The 11,741-nt window shown below is 40.4% G+C and overlaps 1 protein-coding gene across 1 annotated transcript in view; it reads left to right on the top strand.

Annotated features, from left to right (window-relative positions):
• Positions 1-1,369, top strand: part of LOC103803958 (catenin delta-2-like) — a 73,753-nt gene extending 72,384 nt beyond the window's left edge. Inside the window, exon 9 of the mRNA XM_009076540.1 lies at positions 179-1,369. Coding sequence (XP_009074788.1) covers positions 179-439 — 261 coding nt within the window. The 3' untranslated portion in view covers positions 440-1,369. The remainder of the gene's footprint in view (positions 1-178) is intronic.
• The last annotated feature ends 10,372 nt before the right edge of the window (positions 1,370-11,741 follow it).

Genomic DNA, 11,741 nt, shown 5'->3' on the forward strand with positions numbered 1-11,741 from the left:
GAAATAAAATGACAGGGTGTGGAATTAATTCACTACCAAGCATTACTTTGAGCAGATGTTAAGATAATGCACAACTCTATTTCCAGCATGATAAACATTAGTGAGATTTACTCCTTCTTCCATCCTGTTGCCCACAGTAAGTCATATCTAACAAGCCATGGGTGTTACTGTCTTTCAGGTTTCAACACAGCCAGTTCCACAGGAGCCCAGCAGAAAAGATTATGAACCATATCAGCCATTTCAGAATTCAACAAGAAACTATGACGAGTCCTTCTTTGAGGACCAAGTGCATCATCGTCCACCTGCAAGTGAATACAACATGCACCTGGGACTAAAGTCAACTGGCAACTACGTCGACTTCTATTCAGCTGCTCGTCCCTATAGTGAACTTAACTATGAAACAAGCCACTATCCAGCCTCTCCCGACTCCTGGGTTTGAGACTTGGGCAGATACAAAAGCTCCAGGAACTGTGCATGTGCATGCATACCACAAGACATTTTTTTTCCTGCAAATTTAGTTTGTTAAAGCCTGTTCCATAGGAAGGCACAGATAACAAGTATGGAAAAAAATAAGAGATTTTTTTAGAAGGCTAAAAGATACGAAAGCTAAACCTGCGCGTAATTAGAAAGAAATATATATACATATATATATTTTAAAGTGTGGGGCAACTTTACTGTTGGCCTGTAGAGTTTAAAGTTCAGTGCTGTATATTGAATGTGGCTGAAGGAAGGAGGAAGAACATGACAGTGGATGTGGGTCAAGAGTTAAGCACAAGTTACTGAGCAGCGTACATACTTTATGGGGAACAGCTTCTCACACTTTGTTTAATATCCTCATTCATTGTGAATCTAGGCTTCAAGTTGCATTTGGGGTTTCCTCTGTACAGCAAGATGTTTCTTGCCTTTTGTTAATGCATTGTTGTAAAGTATTTGATGTACATTACAGATAAAAAAAAAAAGGTGCATTGTGTATATTACACCAATGCCACAGTGTTTCTTCATCTATGGTTCTAAATATTGCTTCAATTTCAAATTTTGAAAGATGTATGAATTTCCAGTTTTTTGTTTTCTTTTCCCCGGTGCGTTTTAACAAAAAAAAATTGAAAAAATATCAAAAAAACAAAAAGGAATATTTAGCAGTATTGTTTGTTCTGATATGTGAATTTGTTTGTGGCAACTTAAAAAAAAAAAAGGCATTCAGCAGTTTCTGACAATTAACATTCATCATTCCACACTCCTTGTCAACAAAGTGCTTTTTCACTGCCTAAAATTTTAGATGTAGATATTTGAAATAGATTTTTTTCATTTATACCAGTTTTCTTTATGATGATACAGTGTTAAAAGAAAATAAATTACAATTGATCTGTCATCCATATTTGCTAAGAATGTCTATTTCCAAGAACCTACCATACAAATACACATTCTTACTTGTGTGTGTCCACGTATGCATAGTATTCCGTGCGTGTGTTTGAGTGTGTGTGTTTGTGTGGCGTAAGACTTCTTTTCATCCAATGTTCTCCTTGTTCCAGCTTCAATTTTTATTTGATTTTCAGTTCTTTTAAACAGTGGAAACTCCAGTATGTGCTTTCTCTTACTCACTTTCTTAACCATTGATAGCAATTCAACATTGTTAGGCCACATGCTCACGAAGGAAGGGGTAACCAAATTTTTTTCACAGACTCCATCACCCCTAGGTGTCATTTTCTTTAAAATAGCATCTCTTGATCTTCTTTTCAGGAAATTTCATTACTCTCCAGCCACCAACCAGTAAGTGCTCAAGAAAGGCAGAGTTTGATCTTGCCATCTCCCTGAGGGAATGGAAAACAAAGGCTCAACAGACTTAAGTCTGGACTCTCCAAACTCTTTAGACTACTGAAGGGTCCAACTCTTGAACCATTAGGACAATCATTTATTTTAACCCATACCAAAAAGAAAACCCAACATCCAGAACACATTCCTCAAATATGAAAGATACAGACCATTTCTGTGCATTTAAAGTAAAATTCTAAAAAATGTAAGGGACAGAGAATTTTTATTTATTTAAAAAGAAAAGCTAGCTAGGCTAGGAGGCCAGAAGAACTGGCATATTCCTCTTAGCTCTAGGGATTCTGGAAGGAAAAAATAATCAAGTATTTCTTCATTTCTGTGATTGAGACAACAGTTCAGCATACAGTTTTCAGAGCATAAGACCCACCACAAATGGAGTAGTTGTAAATTGCTTAAATTACAAATAAGGAATTTGTGTTAGGTTGCAAACATTTCTGTGATTAGTCATTGTAATAGTCTTAACATCACCTGGCACACCTGGCTGTGCGCAGGGGGAGAAGTCTCTCGCAAGTCATCGCCTGCTCTATAGGACACAGCCCAAGTAGTTCATGCAGGCGAGTATTGTGATGTAGAATTGGTTTATCAGTAATCTAGGACTATAGTTTAATCTTTTTTGGCAGCTTTTCCCAGTGTACGATATGTAACCTTTGCTCTTTGTAGTAAACGGGAAAAAAAATCGCATGCAAAAAAATTTTTAAAACATTTCAGAAAGGGTGGGTGGGAGGGGCACAGTGGGCCGGATGTATAGTGAGGTAGATACAAATATTATTCATAGTTTTGGACACAGGTTGTTTATATTTTATTTATTACATTGGTTTTAATAAGTGACATTTGCAGTGCTCTTTTGAACAAAGCACATTTTCAGTATAAAAACTTTTTTTTAATAAAGAATGTCACTCACAACTGGAAGTTCTTCTTGACTGCCTGATGAACACCAGGCTGGTGCAATTCTCCAGGCACAGGTTTGCCGACAGGACAAGGGGATGCGTCGTTCTGTTTGAAGTCCTTAGGACAGGGAGTTATTGTAAGTTGGATTTATTTCCATTCTTCAAACTACTGAGATGCCCACATTGCCCCCTTTCAGCTCCTCTTTGGAACTACTCGGAGTCAAATGTTGACCATTGCTCAAGTGAGAGATTCTGGATCGATGAAGTGGCATAAAATAACTTTTGTCTATACTTTGTGTTGTTTTGTTTCCATTCTTCTGTAGTGGCAAGTGCTCCAACTGATATTGTTCACTCTTGCTGTACTGAGTTTTGAGAAGGTGTTGAATTACCTGGCTTCTTTTCCAGGCTTGGAAATCCAACACTGCCACCATACTGAGCAAGATATATATGATGCATTCTTTTTAATATTGAGGAAAGTATCCTTGCCTATTGCTGTTCCCTTCATTCTTGTACTAAATCACACACAGAAATAGAGAAGAAACAAAACTGTTCCAAAAAAAATGTATAAAATGCAATTGATGTACTGTACAATGTCGGATTTTTTTTTTAACAAGCTTCGTATTAGAATCTTGTTCAGCTGTGTAGAGCTATATAAATCTCACTGTTTTATTAAATGCTGTTTATGGTCTGGAAGGAATGGTTAACCTATCTCAAGATTAACAAATTTGCACTAACATGAGCAATATTGATTTGAGAAATATGAATTCAATATTTAAAAGATAAACTATGATTTTAAAGGTATATTAACACTGAAAGTACATTTTGACAAATAACATATTTAAGCCCAAAATATAAATGGTTATGTCAGATAACACAAAAGAACTATAACAATATAGATTGAGAAAAAAAATGTGTTTCACTGTACATGTTGCTAACATGTACAAAGACAAACTCATATTGACGTATTTTCTATTAATAAATCCTACTGTATTGTGGAGAATTGCTGTCATAGTGCAATATGTTGTAACTCAGAAGGTGTCTCCATAGATTGATGCCTAGCTTCACCCAGCAAACAAATCCTTGCCATTTATGTATTTTGAAATATTAATTGGATAGCTAACTTTCACCTCTCAAGTTATTCACTGCCTCCTCCCTCTCGACCAGGTTGATAAGCACAACCTACTCTACACAGCCAGCCATGAGGAAAGGTATTTTTAAAAGCACCCAGTTCACCCCTAATTATGGCTGCAAGAGCTCAGCTGCCACCAGTTGCAGAGAGTTTATCTATACCTGTAGAAAAAAACCTGAAAAACTCAATGTGCCACTGGATAGGAATGTGCTGTAAAAAATGTGATATTGGCCCCAGCATTACAAAGAACACAGCCAAGAAAAGAAGAGTGAAACATTAATTTACTTGTGCATTGGTGGGAGTCCCAGTGTGCAGTGCCTGTAAAGGCTCAGGAATAGTAGTTTCCTGGGTTGCATGAGCCTGCAGAGGCATCTTGCCAGGGAGACTTGCAACTCAAATCAGAAATGCTGACTTACTGTTATCTTGGCACAGCACAGGATGTGCAAGCCAGTGCACTGCAAGGGAGGCTTTCTCAGCTCCTCCATCGCTGTTACTCATCCTCTCCTGCCAGCGGGCAGAAAGAGATCCGAGTTTAGTGTTACTGCTTGTATCATGGGGACAAGTGGGAGTGGTGGAGACAGCAATCCAAAGCGGGGAATCAGAAATGCTGACTTACTGTTATCTTGGCACAGCACAGGATGTGCAAGCCAGTGCACTGCAAGGGAGGCTTTCTCAGCTCCTCCATCGCTGTTACTCATCCTCTCCTGCCAGCGGGCAGAAAGAGATCCGAGTTTAGTGTTACTGCTTGTATCATGGGGACAAGTGGGAGTGGTGGAGACAGCAATCCAAAGCGGGGCGGGGACAGACACACAGAGTTTGTACATGAAAACAGATCCACACCCACAATTACTAACACAATAATGGGCCCAAAAAGAGATTTTATTCACCAAAATCATCAAATATTTCCAACAAGTTAATGGAATGAGACTGCTCTAAAATAGTTGCCTAAAGCCAGTTTCAACATCTAGATTGAAAGTAAGAGATTTGAGCTTCATCCCCAGGCAAGGGGATTGAAGCCTGTGGCTAATACCTTCAAGGAGAGAGGCATCCCCACCTTCCAGACTGTTCTAAAAAAACAAGTGAGAAAAGCTGTGTCACACATCTTTTGATAACCTGGGTTAAGAGCACTTGCTTCTAACTTGTGCTCCACTCTTCCAAGGGCCAAACCAAACAGCTCCATATAATACAACCATTGCAAGTTCTTCCTCCCCAGTGCTCCTCCTGGATTTTTTCACCATCTTGACTGGGACACATCAGTCAAAACACCAGCGCACCACAGTCCTCTGCAAGTCCAGCAAGGCGTATGGATGGGTACTGGTGCTTGCCAGGTGCAGTACTCTGGCAAGACACCATGCCAGTGCATTATGCTTAAACCTAATTCTCGATCAAACTCACTTTGGTATTTTTAATGCAATTTTAAAAGCAGTTTCCTTTCTCTGTGATATTGGTATTACTTCGCAAGAAGAAAGTGCATGCTAAACTCTTGCAACATGTAAACATTTAGCTTACACCTAATTTTAAAGCCCACAGGAGTCCCTGGAAAGATTTCCATCAACTTCACCAGGCCGCAGATGACAACAGGTGAAGAACTGGTGCAACCTTCTCAAAGGATGTGCACATCCAGGACACTCTCTGGCTAGCACATCAAAGGCTGCAACCTTCTAATAGCTAACAGGAGGAAAATAAGCAACTCTGTACCAGTCTGTCAAAATTTACTACAGAGCCTTTGCCTCTTTGTACTTTTATTTTCACAGCTTTAAGAGACTGACACAGATAAGAAGTACTCACATTGACTGACTGTTGCAGTTCATTTCAGTAGTCAGATGAGTAGTTTCAGGCACTGAAATATCTTTCCTTTCCAAACAGGTAAAATCTGAAACTTGCCCCTTAAACCTAGGAAATCAAAATAGCAGTGGTTTGCTGATTCACTGTTTTTCACAAATTCAATTAAAATAGTAGTTCACATAAGTCTTTTCATTTATACATAGCCCAGTGGCTATGGGGGTTGACTTTTACATTATTTATTTTACATATAATGTTACTTCAGCAGAAAATGTTGATAATTTAACATGTCAATACAGCAACTTGTTTAATAACATCAAGGCTGAAGAGAAAATTTGTGGTAGAGAATTCAGGCTACTGTGTACAGACACAATCGATTATTACCTCTGTTTGTCATCAGCTGAGAAGAAAGCATGTACTGTATGAAGCCTAATGTCTTCCACAGCAAATAGAAATCCATTTAAAAAAAAGACTTCAACAATTTGCCTCAAAAGAAAAACCAACAAGCCCATTCCAAGCCCCACAACCTTTTACTCTAAGCTGCCCTGGGTTTTACTTTTACATCGGGGTGCCAGGAGGAGAAGGGAATTTGCACTATATTCAATATTTGAACCATGTTTTCTATTGCTTTTGCTTTTTTCCTTAGGTCTATGGCTGTGTGCAGAAGAGCCACTCACCCTAGCACTGTAGCAGCATTAAGCAAATCAAAATGTGCCAAATAGCAGCCACATTGCCAAAGGTTACAGCCACCACTTCCAATACCTTGGCTACCACTGCAGGCTTGCCATCACAGGAAAGAAAAAGAGTGTTGCTCGTTCTTTTGCAGTATCAACCTCCTGTTACACAGACACAGCAGCACTCAGTCAAGAGTGAAAAGAGTGATCCATGCCCAGCCGCTCAGAAAAGGCACACTGTATTTGGGGTGCCCTCCACTGCAGGGCAGAGTGGGGCAAGCTGTGGCAGTGTGTGGGGCAGCCCACAGCCTGTGGGAGCACCATGGGCAAGGTGAGGGGTGTGGGTTGAGGGCCAGCAACATTGGGCAAAAGTGGGCAAAAGCATCTTAGACTTTGACGAGGCAGAAGTGCTGGGGCCAAGAAGTGGGGGCCAGCCAAAGAGCACTGGGGGTGCTGTGGCTTCAAGAGGCTTAGCGTGGACTGCTGCCCTACAGTGCTGTTGCAGCTCGGCCACAGGCCTTCCAGTCCAGATCTTTACTTTACTTTCAGTAAGAATGGTTTAAGAGGTCACCGGTTTGGGACCTTTTTCCCTCTGGTCCCTATTTAACAATGTAACACTTCATAGAATCATACGCTGGTTTGTGTTGAAGGGACCTTAAGGACCATCTATTTCAAACTCACTCCCATGGGCAGGGATACCTTCCTCTAGACCAGGTTACTCAGTGCCCCATCCAATTTGGCCTTGAACACTTCCAGGGATGAGGCATCCATGGCTTCTCTGGGCAACCTGTTCCAGTGCCTCACTACCCTCACACTAAAGAATTTACTCCTAATGTCTAATCTAAATCTCCTCTCTTTTAGTTTAGCACCATTCCCCTTGTCCCATCATTATCTGCTTTTACTTAGAATGGCTGAAGGGGTTGCCTCTGCTTTATTGTGTTCTCTTCTGGTTCCTTTCTAATAGCATAACAGTTGTTATGGTCCACTCTGATTACCAAAACCCAAGTGCAGAACCAATGCTTCCAATCACAACTTATCTGTGATGTAGAAAAAATAATCTCAGTAGAAACTCATAATTATGTGTGCTGAACAAAATAATTATGCCTGGTTTGCTGGTGCATAGACAGCAGCTCACAGCCCTGAGAGATACTCCAGTCTGGACACACTGAGATGTTTGGGCAGGAGGCTACAGACTACTCAAGTAGGAAGGCACTGCCCACAGGTTATATCAAAGTCCCCACTGAGGAGGAAGGCTTGGTGCCAGCATATACATAGTGTCTTTATTAAGGCATTAAGGCATATTAAGTTATTAAGGCAGCAATGTAAGGATGGAAGTGTGGAGGACTAGGCATAAGCATGTTTTATCTCAAACATTCCCACTGTTACTTCATGTAAGATGTGATCAGAAGAGCCAGTCCTACAGAGGTGCAGCAGTGCTCTTCTGAGCCAACTCCCTGCTTCACCTGGAGACTCCTGTGCCGTCCCCCCAACTCACTTCCTGGAGGAGGGCTCAAAGGACTGGTGTCCACACATGAAAAAAACAGAGTGAAAAATCTAGTTTACCTAAGAGGCTGCACCAGGTTATCTGTAAGAGGGAGTAGATCAGGCCCCCTCTTTCTTCTTTGTTCCTCAGGACTTCTTTGTGTCACAATCTCAGCTCTGGACCATCCACATGGTAGGATCTAATAACTGGTGATATTTTTGTCCTTCTTCCCTTGCTTTGCATGTCTATCATATTCTACCCCCTACTCTGTACCAAAGTTTGTTATGGAAGTGGGGAGCTTGTGGAAATATGTTGTGACTCGATAGCCAGCACCTTTGAGAAATTATGCTGTGTCTTGTGAGCTGGCAGCTTTGAGTAGTGGTTTTGTGGCTTGTTGGCCAGTACCTTTGAGAAGTTTCTTGTGAGGAGCTGAGAACTTATTGAAGTGTACTGTACACTTTGTACACCACAAATTTAAGGGCTTGTTAGCCAACACCTTTCAAGTCTAAACAGTGGGCTGGTTGCTGGAGTTATGGTGACTGTACAATAAAGCACAAGAGTTCCCTGACATGAGGTCTGGTGTCTTTGTTCAGCCTAAGGAGAACTTACTATGAATTTCACACACCCTACAGTGGGTCATGACAAGAATCCAGAGACCATAAGATTTAAATCTGCAGTTATTAATACAGGGGGAAATGGGAGCTATCCTATCCACAGCTAAAGTCTGTAGTTTAGGTGCTTTTTTTTAACTTAAAATAATTATAGCATATAGGTCAATAACATTTTTGATATAACTATCTGTGTGATGTGTTCTGACTATGCAAAAAGAAACATGATGTTAATCTATATAATTGAAAAATATACAGTGGGAGACAATTGTTTTGACTCCATAAAATTTGATGCATATGTGTAGTTTAAGATAATTACTTGGTTTAACAACACTGTATTGTAAATGCAAATTATTTACTCTAATAGGCTGTGAAATTCCAGGTCTATCAGCTGTGATACAGATGATACATAGTTAATTAATGACAGTGCAAATCAGCAAAATCAAGGTTAAAAGGGTGTTAAAAGGGTATTAAAAAACAGGAAGATTGTGGAACTGCTTCCTAAGGTGACAAATTATGTTTGTCATTCATCTTGTCTTTACCATGGCACAGTTTAAGTATGATGTTTGTCTGCTGTATTAACTTTAATTTCAAAAAAATATAAGCAGTTTTATAAACCAGAACGACTTCAGTCACAGCTAAGCCTGACAGGCTGAACTAAGGGATGTAAAAGGTGGAAAATTCACTGTATAGTCTTTTATTGTGTTTCCAATACCATGTCCAGAAATCATGAATTATCCCAGAAAGACTTGGGCTCTTTTACTTCCAGGGATTTACTCTGTGTCTTGCTGATGGCACTTGCTGCCTCTCACAAGACCATCTGTCAAGGCACTGAAGGAGTCCCACAGAACGGCCAACAATATTTTCCTGAAGTCTCAGTAGAGGAATGTGTTTGGGAAGCAAAAGAGCAGGTTTGTGTCTTGTGCTAACTGAACTCCTGATCCTTGCTCCAAGACCTTTGTCCACCCCACATAAGGCTAGAAGAGCAGAAAGGGGATATGATCACCTGCTATTTGACATAAATCACCACCTGGAACTAGGAGCATCTTAAAACGTCTAATGACATCTTAGCCCTTTTGTTTTTTCAGTGTGGGGGCTCCAATGGCAATGGGTACAGCATGGCAAAAGGTCAAATTCAGTTTGTTGCATGCAAAAAAGTTTTCACTTTGATTTCCTTTCGCTGCCTCTAAGTGTGCTGAAGCCAATGTTTTATTAGCAAGGTGTACCCACTGCTCTTGTTACTGCCAATCACATCCTTGCTGACTTGACTAGTTACTGCACTGGGGTCAATAAGCAAGATATGAAGTACTACCACTGGGAACTGAAGTCAACTGAGGTTTAACGAAGTCAAACCAGTTGGATGTAATGGAAGAGTCTTGCAAGGCAAAGGTCCTGAGATCATTTTAAGTGCCCTCTGGAAAGACAGCTTCCCTCATCAAAGAGAGGGATGAAAGACAGCGTGCCTGCAGGTCAGGCAGAGGTGCACTGCGTCTATCTTTGCACAGCTGACTGCTAAGATGGACATGCAGTTTGCTGTGAGTTTTCAGTACCTTTGCTCAGGATGGGAGGTACCAGCCACTCTTACTGTCCTGGAGGAGATGGATCTGGCAAGGGCTTTGCAGTGGCTTGTCGCCTGGTGTGGTTCTAGTGAGTGATCACATCTGAGTGGTGGCAGGACAGAAATGGATCTCATCCCATACGTGGGTGGCACTGGCAAAGATGCAAGAGCTAAGAGCCACAAGGGTACCAAGACCTCACTGAGCTCAGACAGTGGGACAGAGACAAGTCAAGGTCTGCAAGGCTGTCAAACAAGAACGGCAATATTAATGGCAATAACGCATTTGTACACTAATAGTGAGTTTTAAGCTTTATAACAATAATAGAAGGTATGAAGGGAACTTAACAGAGACTGGATGTTAACCTGGTTAACCTCAGATATGTAATGGAGATACTGCATTTTCCTCCACTGCAGGGGTACCAGAAGAGGATGCTCTGGGCAGAAGGAGCTCTGGTCTGACATTTCTCAGGCCTGGCAAGCTCAGGGAAGGAAAATGAGCTACAGTCTGAATGTGTGCCTATTCTTCACATGTGCAAGATATTGCTAAAACTACATCAAGAATCAGGAAGTGCTGCCAAGTTGTTGGTGTTAGTGTGCAGCACAGACAGTATCCAAGACCTGTAAATCAACATAGTATCTGTGTCCATCCTAATATGAAAACTCATCAGAAGGGGAGTTACTTTTCCCTAGAACACTTAGGACTGTGAGTTTATAAGTGAAGCCCTCAAAAACTATTTTAATAAGGTCTTGCTTCAGTCAGTTCTTAGCTGTCAAAGTCACAGAGCTGCTCAGTTTTGGTTTTGGCTCACTTTGCATGAACAGAAAATTTCCTTGGGCACATCTGTTAATGCAGAGTCAAACTTCAATAAAATCAAAAGCTTTCAGGAGAGCAAAATGCCACATCATTTCTTCATGCTGGAATACAATAGAAAAGGACTCAGTAGCCTCTGGAGCAAAGCCCTGTTGAAGGCTAATTCCAGCTGAGGGGATCTTCACAAGACAATGAAAATATTGTCCTCAGTCAGGTGAAGATTTTGCTATATCCAGCTTTTCTTCAAGATTCTTTCCCTCTGGCCTGTGGAAGCTGACTCTGATGAAGACAGATGATTTAAAATATAGACAGAATTCTGTGTACATAGAAGACATCAAATACTGTTGTTCTTATTTGTGTTCTTTATGCTGATGTTATTGTCCCCTGAAAGGATGATAAATGTTCTTTTTATATGCTTGATATTTGATTTGCATTCTTATTGAATTTCCTTAATTCCGATGGAGCTAAGTAGTAGAATATGGATTATATCGATTTTTCTCTAAACAGAGTATTTGTCTGCAATTTCTATTAATTCAGTGAAGATATTTATGCCTTACAGTGATAATCAAATAATGCATAACTGGCTTTCTATTGCTTTCAGGCAGCATCGAGGATGAAGTGTGATCAATTCATAAAGTTCAATAGACACTGGAGCTCTGTTCCTATTATAAAACTGTCTTAAGTGTCTTCATAAAAGCAAAAATGAGATCCTAACACTGGATTTACATTAGAGAGTGCCTAGAGCATTTGGTCCTGGGTCAAGTTTAGTTCCAGAATTCACTTGCTCATCCAATCAATCGAAGTCAATAAACATTTTATGTTGCAGGGATCATCTCTTGATTTGGACTCCCCATACATGATGTATGTTGGAGGATGACATTGTTCTGAATTAGGACAAACATCATTTTAATTGAGCTTTTCATCTAGATATGTGCTTTTTGAAAAGAACATGCATAGGGACTTGTTGAAGAGGGTTTTTTTT

The sequence above is a fragment of the Acanthisitta chloris genome, unplaced genomic scaffold (genome assembly GCF_000695815.1).
Source record: "Acanthisitta chloris isolate BGI_N310 unplaced genomic scaffold, ASM69581v1 scaffold6356, whole genome shotgun sequence".
Taxonomy (NCBI): Eukaryota; Metazoa; Chordata; class Aves; order Passeriformes; family Acanthisittidae; genus Acanthisitta; species Acanthisitta chloris.